This window comes from Pecten maximus, chromosome 10, assembly GCF_902652985.1.
Source record: "Pecten maximus chromosome 10, xPecMax1.1, whole genome shotgun sequence".
In the NCBI taxonomy this organism is placed as follows: domain Eukaryota; kingdom Metazoa; phylum Mollusca; class Bivalvia; order Pectinida; family Pectinidae; genus Pecten; species Pecten maximus.
The window spans coordinates 42462068-42481901 of NC_047024.1; the positions used below are offsets into that span (position 1 = coordinate 42462068).

Consider the following 19834-nt stretch of genomic DNA (forward strand, 5'->3'; position numbering starts at 1 on the left):
ATTTGTACAATACTTGACTATGTAATAAATGTGTGTAAGAAATGATTTATATTCGTTTTGCTAGAATTATTGAATTATTAAATTCGGCCTTTCCTTATTGTAAGGAGACTATAAACCTGCCATATACTCGTAGATATAGGTATGTAAACTATCTCAACTAAATGTTCTTGAACTGTACTATCATAAGCAATATCTTTGGCCTGAATTGACAACAATGCCTGGTAGTAGGTAAAATGGATGATACGAGAACCAATTTCGGTAAATATCTTGTTTTGTGTTTAGGTGAGAGGATGTGTGTGTGGATACGATTAGTCGTACAGTCTATTGATAAAACAAAACATAATGATACAAAACAAGACACTTTGCATATTTTATTTTTTTAGAATTACAAGATTATCACAGGAAAAAATGAATTCATCACACTAAAATGAATATCTAATCTATGTGATATATAACAAATTGGATTTTCATATATTTGAAACAACAACAATCAATTTCTTAATTTCTCATTAACAACATAAAAATAATTGTGGAGGTGCTTCATGAACAGCCGGGACAAATGTAAGTTGTTGTTTTTTTTTCAGAAAGGAAAATGCTTCCATCTGCAAGACAGCGTCAATTCAGATCATGAACGTATTTGATTCAGAAGCAGGGGACTTAAAGGATGTTTTTTTTTTAAAAACATGTCTTTAATACATTTTATGACGAGACTGAAACAAAACCAAAACAAATAGTGATATAGGTTAAAGTCAACCTTCAGTAATTCAAACCAAAACAAATAGTGATATAGGTTAAAGTGAACCTTCAGTAATTTTGATTAAAAGACAAATGTGCTATCGTCATTATATTAAAGTGACTTAAGACAATTCCGTCGGGTTATTTTCGCAGTCGTCACAGTGGTATAAATTCCTCTTCCTTTAATCATCATTTATTTGTAAGCATGACTTCTTGTCAAATGTAATGTACATAATGTTGTGTAATATGTGTGGGAGCCGCGGTGGCCGAGTGGTTAAGGAGTCCCGACACTTTATCACTAGCCCTCCACCTCTGGGTTGCGAGTTCGAAACCTACGTGGGGCAGTTGCCAGGTACCTGACCGTAGGCTGGTGGTTTCTTCGGGTACTCCGGCTTTCCTCCACCTCCAAAACCTGACACGTCCTTAAATGACCCTGGCTGTTAATAGGACGTTAAACAAAAACAAACCAAATCAAAGTGTAATATGTACAGTAACACTGGCTTCTTTAGATAGGTCGATTTGTAGCATTTGTACCCCTCGCTGGACTATTGTTTCGTGTGAAAACAATACGCTCGTTAACTCCAAATCATATGATCACTCGTGTTTCATTATTGACGTATCTACAATAAAATTTGCATGTGTCGAACACGGTTGAATCGAATACATCAAATGAGTCGAATGTTTTTGTCCCGATTTCCCATTTCTTTATCTTATTAGTTAAACAGATACGTTTCGAAATTTGTTGATTCGAACACTGGATATTTCGAACTTTGGTCGTCCATCCCTTACATCGACACCTTGTTTGTGTAGAACATTTTGCTTGTCAATAGGTATTTGGCAACAGATATCAGACGCGATACATCTGACAGACCACAACTGATTTCACCACTTGATATCTTCTTGTCCTTAATAATGACCAATTGCCTTTGTAGATTAAAACAATGAAAGTATCTCTTAAGTTAGGTTAAAATATAAAACCTACGTTATTGCAAATATTGAATCCAACCTACAGATACATCAATAGTTCATATAATGATGAAACGTTCTGGTCACAGAAAATGCCATTGCTATTTTTATTGATTATTTAGGAATAAGAGAAAAAATATATATTGACACTTTTTTTTTAAATTAGCAAAAATTCACAGCGTAGATGTATTTGCTTGTATTAGTTATTGATTCGTAAATGAAACATTTATGGGACTCTGACATTTAAGTCAATACATGCATTTTTGTGAAAGGCCTGTTTTTAAAATTGTATTTTTATCTAGTTTTAGAATTTCTCTTCACATTTAAATATATTGATTTATTTGTTCTGTTTGATTTTGATCGTTATATAGCGGAATGTATATCTGACTGATAAGAACTCCCAGGTGAGATAAACCTCTATCAATGTCAATGAAATGAAATCGTAAATGAAATATACATCCACATCCGGTTTATATATGATAGTCGCCTTCAATCACATGTCATCAATGTTAAATGTTGTGACAAATGGACAACGTCGTACATGATTTGATAATTTTTTGTATATAAAATTTCGGTATAAATGTCTGATAATCTAATAAATCATTCATAGTACAGGAAATTACCATTCTTATATGACCAATCAAAGGTATAACGCTCTAGGATTGAATTATATGGAAAATTATATATTATAATTCCAAATACATGCTTTATACAAAATGTATATGCATGCAGAATGCATTCATACAAAGAAAGTCATCAAATATGTACATTATGTAAGTGTATGTTCACGTGTTTGTGGCACGACCAGTGTCAATTACACGACGTTTGTATTCTCTTTGTCCAATGCATAAAATTTATTTAAAAAATGTTTTGATCCCGGCTTATATGATATGTGTATGGTAGGCAACCGATTAATTCGGATCATTTATGGCATTGCATAGATCGGTACATGGAAAGTTGGTTAAGTCGAGCATAAAAACTCGATTTGGGCCGCCGACTTGGACTTGTCCGTGATTAACTTTAATATACAATACTATCGAATACAAACTACACTATGATTAGTAAAACAGCAGTAGTATTGCACATCTGACTAATGGAGTAAGCATATATATTTTCTCTATAAATAGTCCACACCCTAACGCTGTAGGTACATTTAGGTACAGTTTCTACCACAATACGCTGTGTTATTCCACTCTCAAGTCATTGTATATATGTGCCGACTGTTGGATATATATATTATTTACCACAAGTGGAATATGACCTCCCACCAGTCTTTTGATTGGTTAAGAATTAGAACTTTTACCCGAGCTGTAATTGTTATTGACGTCATCAATAAGCGAATGACGACACATCACCGGGTCCAGGCCTTCACCTGTACACATTATTTGCATGCGTGAAATATTATTTCCCTTTGATTCAAGCCGATATTATTGTGGTAGAAACAGGTCACACGACTCGTGATTTTTTGATATGGGATTTATTTCACACTCGTAAGTTATTTTTTAAAAGTTACAAAGGCACTCGCTAAAGATCGTGTCTTTTGTAACTTTTAAAAAAATAACTTACTCGTGTGAAATAAATTCCAAATCCAACAACCACTCGTAGTGTAACCTTTATATATCTACCAGGTTGTAGGTATCGGCACCAAAATATTAAAGAAACTATTTATATTGCTTATTGAAAGTAATAAAACTGGTCCTGCTTATCCCTGCCCCGGTATCTTCCGAGAGGTGCTCCCTGTCAGTGTCCGGCCGACTTTCCTTTCGGACAAGCTTCCTTAGCGATCCTAGAATACTCCTTTTCTTCGACGGAACATTTTCATACGGCCGGTCAGTCTTGACACAGACCTCGTAGTCTTGGAGTGGTGCATTTATTTCATTTTTATTTAGACGTTCATAGTCATGTTCCTCTTCTACCACATGTTTGGATATGTCCTCGTCGTTGAGGTTGACATATGAATGTCGACTAAGCTCTTCCAGGTCGAATGCTGCCCCATCTGTAGGACTATACTGCTGAAAACCGAGCACGGTGGAAGGTGGCTTTGATTTGATCCTAGTTGGTAGATTGAGAACGTCCAGCTGTTTGTTTGCACCACCTTGGTGAGATTTTCTCTTGTTCTTGCAGGACTGGGTTCTCCTGTTTGCATCAGACTCATCATGATATCTGGATAGGTCTTCCCTTGGGGGCAAATCTTCATGCACTGGAACAAACGATTCGATATTCAAGTATTCATCTGTTGTTTAAAATCACAGTAAAGTCTAGATATAAAAAAAAGTCAGCAGTAGGTAATTTTGTGGTGCATATGGTACAACGAGGAAGATTAATATATATTAATGTACTGTGGGATACTTGTAGGAGTGGTATTTGCTAAGTAGATTCTAGTCCTCGTTGTACCAAATACCAGTCACCCAGATATCCAACTGTACATTTAGTTTAATTTGTTTAGCATCCTATTAACAGTCAGGGTCATTTAAGGACGTGCCAGGTTTGGAGGTGGAGGAAAGCCGGAGTACCCGGAGAAAACCCACCGGTATACGGTCAGTACTTGGCAACTGTTCCACGTAGGTTTCTAACTCGCAACCCAAAGATGGAGGGCTAGTGATAAAGTGTCAGGACACCTTAACCACTCGGCCACCGCGGCCCCGCCCAATTGTACCTAAACAGATTCTAGTCCTTGTTGTATCAAATACCTCTCATACATATATCCCAATGTGCATAAATAGATCCAAGCCCTCGTTGGACCTCGAGAACTGGCGTTTATCGTACGTACAGTCGGATAGCTGTATAAGTAATAGTCTGTACATCGAGGACTGGAATCTACTTATGAACAGTTGGATACCTGTATCAGTGGTGTTTGCATTATAGAGTATTGGACTTTATATATGGACGAGAGATACCTTAATAAGTAATATTCCGATTAATGGAGACTTGTTTTATGCTAGCATGAAAATAACTTTTAGGATCGCTAAAATATCTATGTTCTATGTACAAGATAACTCTGCCCCACCCAAACAGCATTAATTGTTTAACACCGAACATGCATTTATCTTTACGCGGGAAGGGAAACAACTCGTTCAGTTACACTGAAATATTGTTCTTATAAAGGAAAACAGTGTATGAGGTATTACATAAAGAAGACACAGGTCCACACACACACGCACACACACACACACACACACACACACACACACATATGTATATACAGGTATATACACATTTGAAGCACATTGAAACATAATTTTATACGCCAGATTATTTCAGACAAAGTCATTGCGAAAAGAAAACACACCACTGTCGTCTTTATTATATAATTTACAGAACAAACAAACCAAACACCGATTTTTAAAAATGTATTTAACATATGATCGAAATTCGAAAAGGAAGATAAACATTTACTTACCAATCTTAAGAGTAGAATCTTTGTTGTTGAATTTGTATTGGCTTATGCTGAAAAGAACACATTTCTTAAATGGTAATTGGTAATTCAATTTGTTAATAGAGATGTTTACATATGATTGTTTTGCAATATAAAGCAATATTAAATATTGCTTATATTAATGTAAGTATGAAAAAGTTAAACAGTGTGTTATAATCATGAGCATACTTACAGAATCAGCAATTTATGTCATGAAAAATGAAAATCAAAGGATCACAGTAACCAAGACAAACAATCTCCTACATAAGTGGTAAACCCCTGATGTATCGTTGTTGGTCAACAATGTCACAGTTTTCTTATATACATTTTATATGTTACATATTTTGCCTTAGTGTTTTTTTATTAACTTTGTTTGGGTTTTTTTTTTTTTTTTTATGTTTTTTTTTTTTTTGTTCTGTTATTTGTTTGTTTGTTTGTTTGTTTGTTTGTTTTTCTCTTTGAAATAAACGTGTTGTAATCAGTAATCATTGTGTGTTCCCTACATATGAGCAAATAACAGGTTAATATTTAATCCATTTTTTTTAAAATTCGAAATCAGATAAGAAATAATTACCATCCTATGACGTACAGAAAAAGCAGGTACAACCTTACCCGTGCGATCGATTGCGCCTCCAGGCGACTATCGTACACACCAGTGCTAATATGATGAGTAGACCACCTCCAGTCAAGATCGCAATATGCAACACGGTTATCTGAAATACTGCTTTATGATGAGGTTCTCCGGGGACAGCAGTGTCTGTGTCTGCAATAAAGTTATAGTGTTAAGTAAGTAAACCACCAGCGTCTGAACTAAAATGAAAAGAAGAAAAAGTAATACTGGGAATGGAGGAACATAAAGGAAATCTACAGTAGCTGAAGAAATAATAAGGAAAAATAAGGAAAACTAAGGAAAACTAAGGAAAAGGAAGGAAAAGAAGGAAAAAGAACAACCGTAGGAAATCCAACTGGGAGGACAGATCAAACATGTATGTAAGCAGACTATATCCGACATAATCATGTTAACGTGATCGTTGATGCACAATGTAGGTTTAAATACCATGTATCATGTGACAAAATTCTTGGCGTATTAATACAAAAAAGACCGGAACTACATTGTATCCAATGTAAAAATTCAAAAATATTTGTAAGAAATATATTTCAACGAGGAATGATTAAGTCTGCATTAATTGATATGAAAACTTTCTGCGCATTATATTGATAATAACGTGTTTAAAAAATGATTTTTTTTTATTAATTTCCCATTCACTATTTTGTTTGACGGTCTGCACGCGACCATGTTCTAGTTGTTTAATCTATTGACCAAAAATTCTCATGACCGTCAGTAAGGCGGGAATTATGAATTAAGATATGATCTTTTAGCGAAAAACATTTTCAAAAAGTAAGGGGAATGTAAAGATAAGCATTGAACTGTATTTGATGGTATTTATGATCTATTTGAACGCTCTAGCATTCTAAAAATAGATCATAAATACCATACAAAAACAGTGCAATGCTTAAGTCATAATCCAGATGGATGATACACCGTAAACCCTACCTATACATGTAATACTACTTCCGGTGGTATTGGTTTACAGTGATAATCTAGGGCCAGAATACTCTTTTTTCTGTTGTTTTTTTCTGTTTTTTTTTTTGTTTTTTTTTGGTTTTTGTTTTTGTTTTTTTTTGTTTTTTTTTTTTTTTTTTTATTTTATTTTTTTTTTTGTTCAGTGATTTTATTGTTCAAAGAAATAGAGAAGAAAACAAAATATGCCGCCCTCACACAGGAGGGGGTCCATTCAACGAACCGAGCACTCATGTCCTTGAGATTAGAATGCATGAACTCGTCTATATATTTCTGTATCATTTAGAATGGACATACACTTTACCTCCCAACTACAGTATAGAGATTCCAGGGCCAGAATACTTGGATACAGAAAGAAATCAAACTCGGCCTATATAGATGTTAATGCCTAGTTAGATTATTTCATTTTATTTTTATATATCATAATGATTATAAAGCAAAAAAATACATTTCCATGTACATGCATATTGATGATATTGATATCATGAACATAATTCCGGATAAAAATTACCTGCGGTACAGTTTAATCCGGTATTGACATCCCAGCACAGACAGTCACCGGTAGTAGGAATACAGAATTCATTTGACTGGCATTCACATGTCTGTTGACATCCTTCTCCGAACTGCCCTTTGGGACACACTTGAAATAAATAGAAAACTGTCTCTGATGTATGGTGTTGGAATACACGGACTTGATCAATTAATACCTAAAGTATGTTTGATATAGTCAGTGTTGAATCATATCGTCCATCAATAATTTTACACTCCGGACAACACGATACTCAATCGGGAACCGTCGGCACTTTCCGTAAACGAGAAAATACTGTATTTTCTCGTTTACGGAAAGTGCCGACGGTTCCCGATTGCACGATACTAAGAGCTAATTGTCTCTCAATTGGTTCCATTTATCTAATGAAGTCAATTTATTTCTTGCGAGTTATGTCCCCTGCATATATAACTAAATCTTGTGGAGCGCTTCAGTAGTGCAGAGATCTATACACTAATTTAGTATATAAGTCTCTGAGTAGTGGAGATAAATATTTAGACTGTCAGAGTACATCTGTGGCTAGAAATATTTGCAGTGTTCTTTCAAAAATTACCTCAACATTGTAGATAAATTTAAATGCTAGATAAGGAAATGATAATGCTAGATAAGAAAATGACTAAAAAAGAAAGTAAACAAATATTTTTATAAAGCATATTATCAGAAATATAAGGAATTATTCTTGAATATCTGTACCATGCAATTTATTCTATCAATTCAATACAGTGTCTTGAATGTGATCTTGTGTTCGTCTTCTATTTGATAATGACATCTTAAAATTTGCATTTCAACTGAAAATGTCACATACTGAAACTGACACACCTTGTCGACTTTGATAAATCAAATTCGAACATGAAATTGACATATAGAAAGTCTTCTGACTTTCAAATCTCTTTTACACTTGTCAGTGGCAATGTTTAGCTGAATAGGGAAAAACCTTTACCTTCTCAGGGGAAGGCACGTATGCTATCTTTAGAATGTCACCATCGCGTCATGACGTTTTGTCGTGTACATTTGCGTCATGCACCATTGATTACTACACAGATACAATATGACAGTTTTACGGGAAAAAAAGTAACAAAATAATGTGAAAACACTACGATGCATAAACGAACAATTTAATTCATGGGATAAGAAGTCTAGCTACAACCCCACTGAGTCTAAACAATCATACCGTTTCGATTCCTCTAAATGGCACATTTTACTATCGTAAATTATTACTTAGAACTGAAATGAGAGATGAAAGTTTAAAATGTATCATGGATGCTGCGCATACCGCTTACTAATCCAAAACGCAAGACGAGCTCAACATCTACATCTAACACCAGAAATAATTCGTACTGAAACTAAGATATGAACACTTTTCAGAGGAGAAGAGAAAGTTACTGTAACCAGATGCTTTTAATTGCTCCGATTAATCTTGAATAAATCTAAAACAAAGTTACACGCTTAGAAATATTTTCACTGTAAATGAAAAGAAAACTAAAAGTATATATGGTTGTTATATGATACGCTACATGGCTATTTTTCTAACAAAAACATACAGACTGGTAGTCACGTGGGAGTGCACTCACATTGATCACAGAATATGCCTGTCCATCCAGGTTTACATACGCACGAGCCGTCCAGCACCTCACAATCCTTCGTCCCGATCATCAAACAGGGACATTGACCGCTACAGCCAGCACCAAACGTCAGTAACGGACACACTGTAACAGAGTTATTTTATTACCAAACGTCTGTGTGCAAAATATCGATTAACATATATCTACCGATAGGTGGCGTATGTGTGCAAAATTTATATATATTGATGTACCAATGAGAGCAAAATACATGATAACACTCTTACCACCAGATGGCGTTTGTGTGTTTAACAAGCTCTTAAAAATGCGGTCTCAATGTACAAATGAAACTTTTTTTCAATTGTCTGCACGTATTAACACCACAAAAAAATAAAACAAGACATTTCTTTAAAAAAGATAAACGGCATAGTTTTAATTCTGGTGGTTATAATGTAAAACTGCTGGTGAAATAAATTAACGAACTAATGCGTTTCAGCACGGATAACAACATTATATCAGTTTGAATCAGTTTTGGTGATGATAAGACTGCATTTGAATCAGGTATTTAATTTTATCAATGTGTCATTTGGAAAGATACAACCACTTATCCAGCTTGCATTCGATCTCAACTTTGTTTCGTTTTTAACTGCATATCTTCATTTGCATTTACCGCTACATTGACCAATCACATACTTCATCTTGACCAGTAACGCCACCTGTCGCGTCATATCCGGGACCAAAGGAATATTATACGGCTATGCCGAAAAACACTGTATGCAGTCTTAAAACGCATGGTAAATAAATAAGTTAAAGTACGTATTTTTTCACAAAAATAGATACAAAAATAAATATTGCCAACTTTCCCTTTAATCGTGTATGACTTCCTGTGATGGTATTTCCCCATAATTTACGTACCTGTATCGCAGTATTTCCCCTGTGATCGGCAGATACAGCCGTCGATAGGATGACAGGAACTGACGTCACATGAACATGTCTGACTACAATTAGCGCCAAACGTTCCTTCTGGGCATTCTATGTTGAGGGAAACACGCATAAACAAAACATGTATTACCAATTATATACCGATGTTGATGTCCTCAATGAATCCTATACATTTACAAATTCGACTTCCTGAAAAATAATACATTGTAAAGATAATAAATAATAAATAATAAAAATGCGTATCGAAGTCACGTAGTTAGAATTAGTGATATTTAGCTTAAATTAAATTTACAGATAGTTTGATTTAAATGCTACATTTGAATAGGACACCGCTAAAATGGATATGATTACCTTTCTCGCAAGATATTCCTGTCCAACCATCCTTACACGTGCACTGCCCTGTCATCATGTCACAAGTCGAATTGTTTTCACATAAACAATTAAATTGACAAATGTCGCCATAACATCCATTAATACATTCTAAAATAAAAAAAAAAAAATATAAAAAAAAAATAAATATAAATATAAATTTAAAAAAAAAGGGAAAATCGAATTATTATTTTTCTACAGATTGAATTATTACATTGGAAGAATTCAACGCCGATCATAATCCTGATTTATAATTTTTCACCATTAGCCAGCTTTAGATGGCTATGTTTGTTGTCAAAAACCTTGGTCAGGTCAACTTTAACACATTTTCATTTCAAAGCCCTAATAAAAGCCAATTATATCCTCCCTTTAATATATAGAGGATATTAAGTGGTTTCCCGTTTAATATATGACATATACTGAATATCGATATTTATCGTTATTTTGTCGAAAGCTAGTCAGAATACTTCGTAAATACAGCAAAATAACCAATTTATCTATCTCCGCTTCGACTGGAAACATCAGCAAGTTCCAATGAGGTGAACGCAAAGGTTAGCTCTGATTGGTCAAAAATGGAAAAATTATATTTTCACTGCAAAACTTTTATTTTCACTGCAAAATCTTACATTTTCACTGCTCATTGCTGCAGTAAAAAATATAAGTTTTTATTAGTTTGATAAATTTCTATATTTCACTGGCAAAAATGCAATTTACATAGATATGTATCTGTTTGAATATTTACTTAATCTTTTGTAATTGTTCTTACAAGATAAACAAATGACTTACCTTCATTTCTATTTTCGTCTTTAGTCTCGGTTTCATCAGTTACACCAGTTTTCCGTATCTCTGTACTGCTTTCTGTAGCTTTGGTTACATCCGTTACTCCAGTTTCCATTGGGCTAGTACTTGTTTCGGACAGTCCCTCTGTACTAAGGATAGTGCTATTTCCATTAGCCGTACCTAGCCCTGCAGTAGAATTGTTTCCAGTTTTTTCACGTTGAACAGGAATACAATCTGGAAATACGGAACGCTGTGCATTTATACAATCACAACTAAATCAAATATATATATACATATTACTTACAGGTATGTTTCCGGCCTTTACAACTGAACTCTGTGTTCTTACCTAGAACGGGAAATCTTGATTTTAGTGCCCGGAACAGGACTTTGATACTGTTACTCCGCGCAAATATCGGGCTTACAGGAAACCAAAATATTTACTTTGAGAAAGCCCATTGCAAACAGGAAGTTAATAAATTCATACCGGAAGATGATCTTCACCAAGATCAGTTGACTGCCTGACTGTCAAATATCTTGTCTTTTATTCAGGAATAACTGCTTTTTTGTTCACGGACATTTCAAACATTTTCTCTTCATATTCAAGCTTATTCTACCATATTTCATTCATATCTTATTGAAAAGAAAGTTAAAACAGAAACGAACATACTCATAGCGCATTCATACTAATTCCACATGTACACACCGGTCCGGCTATAAACAATGTATTCCTACGCGTCCAACTTAATGTATAAACACTTGTTATCGTTATAGTAAGACTTCATATTGTACATACACTTGAAATATAAATATTTGGCAAAATTGTATGAATTAAATAAAATTAAAATTAAAATTATACCTTTCACGCATGAGCCCCCTATTAACATGTATCCCATGGGGCAATTTACAGTTGGTATGATATCCTGTTCCTTGTAACTACAATGTAAAAATGTGCAATCATTTTCAACATAGAAAAAATGGTTAAACATTGCTGGCGAAAAATGCGCCGTTTTAATGAAAAACTGCACTTTTCCTCAACGAAAAGGTGAAAAACTTTGTATATTCCATGACAAATTAGAATGAGTTCCTTGTTCATTAACAACTACACTGGTGCTTTCGTCATAGGTTTAATGAACTTTCGCCAAAATGAAAATTACCATTATGAGAGAACAAACGCCCTGCTTTAGTTTTCAATGTTAGCTTACGACTTCCTTAATTTTTAATGCAGTTTCATCGTGTACAGAGTGGGGGAAATTGGATGGACTTTAAAGACAGTGATCATAGCTCTTAAGAGTTCTTCAAATCTTCGATTGATTAATTCGACTTCTGAAATAAACCGTTTCACAAAATGACTCGATAGTACTAGAAGATTATGGTACAAGAATTCTTGTTGAAAGGTTAAGTTGAGCATTGGGCCTAACCAGCATTAATAAGATTTGCTCTAATGCGAAACATTTAGCAATACTAAATGAGATATGGCTATAATGTAGAAGTTGAATCAGCGGTTTCAAAATGTTTTGGTGTTTAGAGTTTTACGATCTCAAAAACTTACAGTTCTTGATCCAATATGATTAACAAAAAATACTCACGTCCATTTTTTGCCATTGTTACATACTCCACTCGGCAATATCGTTGAGTAAAAGAATCTTTCAGTAATGGAACAGTCCACCTGCTCTTTCAAAAAGGCGTTCCGGTTCCTCCATAATCTAAAGATGAAAAATAAAATTGAAACGAACTCAGCATGTGAAATTTGGAAATACTATACTTGGTTATGTTTGTACTGTGTTATGTTTGTAATATGTTATGTTCTAACTAGGCACGTAATGTATGTATCAAATAGCTTGATAAAAAAATTACCATTTTGACTTTCATGTGAAGATGAAGTTAAATCATAAATACGCAGTAGAACATCCTACCTGACTACTGCGCTGAACATGGATCCTATCAAACGAAAGAAATTGACATAGATTGCCTTTAAAAGAAATTACAAGCAATTAATCAGAGTATATCTTAGCAAGCCTTGCTTTTGTCAACTTAACTACAAACGACAGTTTATATGCGACTTTGATCTGAAAACATCACCACTCAGAAAAGGATTACGCCATAAGTATATGATGCGTTACCACAATTAAGTGTTGTCAAAATTAATCGTTTAACATTTGGACATATTTTGTTCACATCATACAGGAATTAGATACAATTAACCATCAAATACTGCGTAATCTTTGGGGTTTAACACTTCTTTAAGGCTTAAAATACATAGTATTTAGCAAATCTCAATTACAACAATATATGTAGTTTTGTTCAGGCTGCGAGGGATGATTGATATGTTGTGAGCCTCATTTTGAAGGAGGTATTCAAGGATTGTTCTGTTGAAGTCATACTATTCTGTGACCATATAGGGCCGTTTACCCAAGGACTGGTCTCAATTGGTTTGTTTATATCGACGAGGTAGCACTCTAAAATAAACAAGAGAAGCGGTTTTTGCAAAATGGACAAAATCGGTGAAAGAGCAGTGATCAACTATTTGCATAGAAAAAGATTGAACACCTAACACTTAATGTCCATAATGATATGGAACCAACACTAGGGAAAGATGCTTCTTCATATGCTACAGTGAAAAGGTGGGTGGTGGAATTTAAGCGCGGCCGACAGAGCCTTGAGGATGACCCCCGTCCTGGAAGGCCTGTCAATGTTACAACCGCAGAAAAGGTCAATAAAGTTAATGATATTGTTATGACTGACAGACGAGTCACAAAAAGATATATAGCCAGTAGAGTTGGCATTTCACAGGAAGGAGTACATTCCATTCTGACCGATGGGTACCAAGACTTCCGACAGTTGATCAGAAGCACGCCAGGTGCACATTATCGCTTGCTAATCTAAACCTTTTTCAGGAAGATCCTGCCAAATTTTCTCAGAGATTTGTCACTATGGATAAAAACATTGGTCCACCATGCTACCCCAGAGGCCAAAAAACAATCGAAACAATGGAAACACCCTGGCTCTCCCCCGCCAAAGAAGGCAAAGACTGTTCCTGGTCCTCCCCCGCAAAGGAAGGCAAAGACTTTCCATCAAGCTGGAAAGATTATTGCCTCGGTTTTCCAGGATGCAGATGGTATTCTGTTGATAGATTATCTTCAGAATGGACATACAATCAACGGCACATACTATGCTTTACTTCTGAGACAGTTACGGGGAAATATCAAACTTTAGCGCCGGGGAAAGCTCACTAAATGTGTGATAGTCCATCATGACAATGCTCCTGTTCACAAATCTGTCATTGCCATGACTGCCATTGACGATTTTTTGGCTTTAAATTGATTAAACATCCACCATTCAGTCCGATGATGACGTTATAACATGTACATGCAGTGGATAGAAAAGTAGCTCTATAAAAGTGGTATTGACGCCCTTAACACCGCTGGCAAAAGAGTATAGATAATGAAGGGGGTTGGTTATGTTGTAAAATAATACAATATGTCCGGCAAAACCCTAACCCTAACCCTAACCGGCAAATCCTGCAATATGAGGCTCACAAAATGTCAATCAGCCGTCGTATATGTATGTGTATCTTCATTAAATAGCTTACATGTGTGACAATGAACTTCCGGTCTTACTCTGCTGCTCGTTACCACAACTTCCGGTCGCTAGCATTAGGATGCATACCACATTTGTTATTATCCTAAGGTTCAACCTGCCACTCAAGACAACCTGTAACACAAAAAAAAAAAAAAAAAACACTCCCTACAATTAATAACGTCATAAACAGTATTAACAACACATTAGTTCATACAATATGGAACGCCAAAACTGAAGATCGACTGGAGTCTCTTGTACAAGTTTAACACTACTCCTTACAAAACAAAAAACATCATAAATACATCAACATGATGATTTTACTTTAAAGTCCTGAATATGACTATGACTTGACGTCGTCATGTCAAAAATCAGCATCGAGAACAGTTTTTTTTCCTTTTTTTCGTTTACTCATTCCTTCAATCAGTGATTCATGGCTATGGCATTGAGTGATCACTTCTCTGGGACAGTAGCGTGGATGGAAGCGAAACCCGATGCCGTAATGTAATTATTTCTCGAGGACAGTAGCGACACTTGATGATAGATCATTATTTCTCAGGAACAGTAGCGACACTTGCTCGCCATAGATAATCATTTATCGGGGACTTAGCGACACTTTATCGCTATAGATCTTTATTTTTCAAGGACAGTAGCGACACTTGATGGTAATAAATCATTATTTTTCAGTGACAGTAGCGAAACTTTATGACAATAGATCATTATTTCTCGGGGACAGTAGCGACACTTACTCGCCATAGATAACCATTTCTCAGGGAATTAAGCGACACTTTCTCGCGATAAATCATTATTTCTCAGGGACAGTAGCGACACTTAGTCGCGAAAGATCATTATTTCTCATGGACAGTAGCGCAAATACCTGTATAAATGATATTTTTACGTTGTGTTCATAGCTGTAATGAGTCAAGGTTGTAGTTTTTTTAAAGCATGGCACTATGAATAGAAAATTCAGGTAAGTTCTAGACTGAAAAGAGTTTGGAACGTGAAATCTTAATAATAAGTCGTCTGTAACAGCTACACGTCATTGTACATTTAGGATATGTTTTAGAAAACATACACGTATATGAATTCGCATCGTTTTGACCTATAAAATCACTTATGAATACGAAATAGCAATTTTGGGTAATGATTTTATTTGTTGAATTCTTATATATGTGTAATTAAGAGATATGTTGATGACGAGAATGTCGATGTCCGACAAGGCCAAATATAGAACATACATATATGTTATATGACGTCGACATCTATAAATAGATTATTTAGTTTTTCTGACAAATCGTTAAGGTAGAAAATATTTGAGCATAAAATTGACCAATAAACAAGGTCTGTATTTACAATCAAGTCGAAAAAATGGAACAATGAAAATTTAAATTTATTTTTCATGATGTACATGAAAACCTTACACTTCAAAAAAGCAAACCATTCACTTCTGTCATACTAGAGACATCTCACTTCACGCTGAACGGCTGATAAAGCTTTGGAAAGAAAACCGTACCGAACTTAACAAATAAATATCCGGTTTAAGGGTTTACTGGATTAACGAGTCCCCCCACCCCCTCCCCGCAATAACAATGTCAACATACATATCAATACTCACAGATAGTATACTCGCCCTTGTCTCCATCTCGCCAGGTATCCACCGTGATAATCTGGTCCGAATGATCAATTAGTGCATTAGTATGACGAGGCGGTGATGTCGGAAGAGGATTTCCGAAAACACTTAGTGGGAAAGATTCAGAGTCACGAAGATAGTTATTATATACACACACACTAGAGGTGCCGTTGTTTTTAAAATAATCGTCTTTCAACAAATATATAAATATCCATATTTATAAGGATATCTTGTGACCAGATCATGAAAAAATCCGAAACTTACAGTTTTGCTCGTTCTCACATATCTAAATATGAGAACCAAGCCGTAACTAATGTTTCCGGATGATGAAGCTTAATCACTATAATACATCTCGGATGTGATGTGCATTGAATTAACACCATAATTCATTCTTCTCTTAAAATACGTGAACCCTTTTTGACCCCGTAAGGGTTTTCCAGATGCCCCTATTTGTCTATAATCTTATATATGTACTTGTAAAATACGATTATATAGAAGCCTGTTCTTGACCCTTGACTTATTTAACTTCACTAAGAGACATGCACCACTTATAATAATTGTTTATTTATATACAAAATATTCTAAACAAACATGTCAGTGAGCTATATCTCAGTATCGAAGCATTTCATTGTCATGTTATACTTAAGTAAAACATTGATTTATTGTCGCTCAATGTATTGTAAAAACAAACAAACAAACAAACAAACAACAACACATAATTTGCCTTTCACAATATAAACGCTTTACTGAAAACCAAGTTAGATGCACAACAACCAACAAAATAAATTAACTAAATTGTATCACAGCTATTTCGTCCTCCTACATTGTAAAACTTGTCATTGTTTCTAATGGTCGTAAGTGCAAATTTTTTGTCGCCCCGTGAACAGCCATGGTCATTTTCATGCGAGGTCTTCATGTAGTAGTTGGTGACTACCACACTGAAGAACATGCGGAAGGCCCGTACCATGCCATCAAAAGCAATTAGGGTAACGTGTCTTGCCCAAGGACACAACTATGGACCACACAGACTAGTTCGTTTTTCAGCTTCAAAAGAAACACAAACTGACGTGCTGACACCTAGACTGCGACTTAAATAGGTCGAACGAAATGTCAAAATATAACAATAGCTGTAGTTGGTCTTCTTATAAGCATATCTGCTTCTTAACAATCTGTTTGATAATATAGATTTATGTAAAGTGATAAAGTATATGCTTTTTATCACTACACAATTATAGCCTTTTGATGAGGCCGAGTCATGGTTTTGTTAACAACAAAAAATATTTGGTGGATGTTCAGATAAATACAAAACCATGTATTGACCGGAATAATTAAAAGGCTAGTATACTATATTTAAGCTTGCAAAGTTTTGTCACTATATAACAATACCAGACCGATTTGTTTACCATTCTTGCATGGAAACATTGACCTTTGAACTTGCGTATGAAAATATGACAGGGTACAGGAACTACTTTCGCCAAGCACATGGCTTTGTTTACATTTACAATTTAAGTTACCAAGGGCTATTTTTTTATTTGAAATCTAACATGTTTGACAATATTAAATATGATAATCTATCAAAATGTTTTGATTATTTATGTTAATATCATAATAAAAAACAGAACTATTTTTTACCGCGGAAAAAAAGTCTCAATTTGTTGTGAAGCGTCACCATTGGCTGTTCTAATAATTGACTCCTCTCACTGTGTACGACTTTTATATGATTTTTTTTATTTACAAAGAAAAAATATTGTAATCACAAAGACTTATAGAAACAACATCCGTAAGTGTAAATATAGGGATTGGATTTCACTTTAATGTTAACCATGCTTTTATAGCGCGCCCCATAGAATATATTCTTAGAGGAATTGCTCCATAAAAGCATGGTTAACATAAAAGTGAAATCCAATCCCTATATAGTTTTGTTATAAAATGCTGATTTTGATTTCATAAAATATATGTATGAATTAAAATACCATATTTACAAATAATGATAGAGACTGCAGTATATAGATTTGGTGGATTTTTAATCAAGTGTTTAAACACCACACAATGAACACAGTCAAAGTATGCATCATGTTACAGTCAGTACACTAATCCATTAATGATTGAATAATTTGATTCATATCCTAATTTTAGAAACCCAACGTTGACCAATATTTTGACCTTTTTTTTTTCTTTTCACTCCTAATTTTTTATCGGGAATCACGTGATACTATTTTAACTAATCAGGACGTGTGAAAAAACAACGTTTATTATTGTTATTCCAGTGTGTACAATTTCCTATATAAACTGTAATAAAAAAAATAAGCAACAATTTTGCTATTAAAGTTGTATATGTTGAAAACAGAAAGCAGCTTCCCCGGGCCTGTTTTTTTTTTTTTAATTTAAAAAAAAAATTACTGTCCGCCCTCGCGTGATTCCCAAGGTAGCATTTCGATTTTCTCACGATCCGGGGTAAACTTGTAATCTGGTTGACTAATGTGTCAAGAGATTTCGGGACCTTGTACGTAATGTTGATGACCTCAGACCACAATTATACGTCCGGGTCGTTGTACACGAATTTAGTAAATATATGGCATTTGCAAAATTTAGCACTGTTGCTAAAAAAAAAATCCCGATCTAGCTGGTATAGGTATTGGCATAATTTAAGCATAGATTTATAGTGCAATATTTATTCTAGTGACAGAAATTTGTTTTGATACGATTTCCATGTTTGTTTGTGTGCAGGACACGGGGAGTTATAAGGCATGAGTAATGGTATTTGGTGATTTATTTTCCGGATTTTCCCCACAATATTGTGGGGTGGTTACACTTAAATATAAATATCTTTCTTAAATGCTGGTCATGAGGTACTTTCCAGCTCACTGTAGGTTCAACTTGAATAGTTCTACAACGTGATGTGAAAACCAGATTTTTGCAAAATTATGAAATATTTTAATTCAGATTTTTCCTTGGTAGAATAAGGAGGGACATTAATTGTGGTCCGAGTCCTGATGTCTGCCAGCTGGTTTCCGGTTCCGGTGTTAACAAACACGGAAGACTTATCCCGATTTTCTTCTTGCGATGAAGAACATTTGATAAAAATTTGGAAAGACGGTTAGGATCCTGGAAGATAATTTGTCCCATTCCAATATGGCTACAATATTGGATGATCTGCGATCTTATAATGACGAAAACTTGGAAACTTTTTCGTTTTAATGTTTTGTTCCCAACATTCCAGTTTACAGAGGTAAGCTTAATATAACAAAACAATTATTAACAGAGGCTGAGGACAACAGCTATTCCGTTAGCACCCAAGATCCTGTCTATTGTCCGACGCTAATAATTGTAAAAAAAATACAATAATGTCTTGATTTAATATATAGAGAATACATGGTCAGTGTCTTAAAATATAAGCTGTATTTTGGCGAGGGTAAAGAAAGACAAAAGTGGCGAGCCTTGGCGAGCCACTTTTGTCTTTCTCTCCCGAGCCAAAAATACAGCTTATATTTTAAGACACTGACCATGTATTCTATTTATCCTGCAACAGTCATAAAAATAATCATCAAAAATAATCATCAAAAATAATCATTTTGAAGTGAAACGGTGTCCAAAATGACAGAAATATGTTCGCCTTTTAAACGTAGTTTCATTTTGAAGTAGGTCAGTCGAACTGACGCACGTGCTAAGATTCTAAAATACAGCTGTTTTCCGTCACCTGCCGTATACAATGTACAGCAAAAATATATACGGT

General features: G+C 34.7%; 1 protein-coding gene and 1 long non-coding RNA gene across 3 annotated transcripts; both read right to left on the reverse strand.

Annotated features, from left to right (window-relative positions):
- Positions 1–358: 358 nt before the first annotated feature.
- On the reverse strand, positions 359–3193 carry LOC117335630. The gene is made up of 2 exons (XR_004534471.1): positions 803–3193; positions 359–754 (listed from the first exon to the last, which is right to left on the reverse strand). It is a non-coding gene; the product is annotated as an uncharacterized LOC117335630 (long non-coding RNA).
- A 78-nt stretch (positions 3194–3271) lies between these two features.
- On the reverse strand, positions 3272–16176 carry LOC117335631 (platelet endothelial aggregation receptor 1-like). 2 transcript variants are annotated; one of them, XM_033895757.1, is made up of 12 exons: positions 16087–16176; positions 14485–14606; positions 12482–12598; positions 11752–11828; positions 10902–11129; positions 10098–10226; positions 9720–9836; positions 8817–8951; positions 7210–7338; positions 5729–5879; positions 5102–5148; positions 3272–3901 (listed from the first exon to the last, which is right to left on the reverse strand). In XM_033895757.1, the coding sequence occupies exons 1-12, from the start codon at positions 16111–16113 to the stop codon at positions 3363–3365; spliced, it is 1818 nt and encodes a 605-aa protein (XP_033751648.1). In that variant the 5' UTR covers positions 16114–16176; the 3' UTR covers positions 3272–3362. The 2 variants fall into 2 exon arrangements, with proteins under 2 accessions (XP_033751648.1, XP_033751647.1); XM_033895756.1 differs by having other exon boundaries at positions 10098–10232.
- Between the last annotated feature and the right edge of the window lie 3658 nt (positions 16177–19834).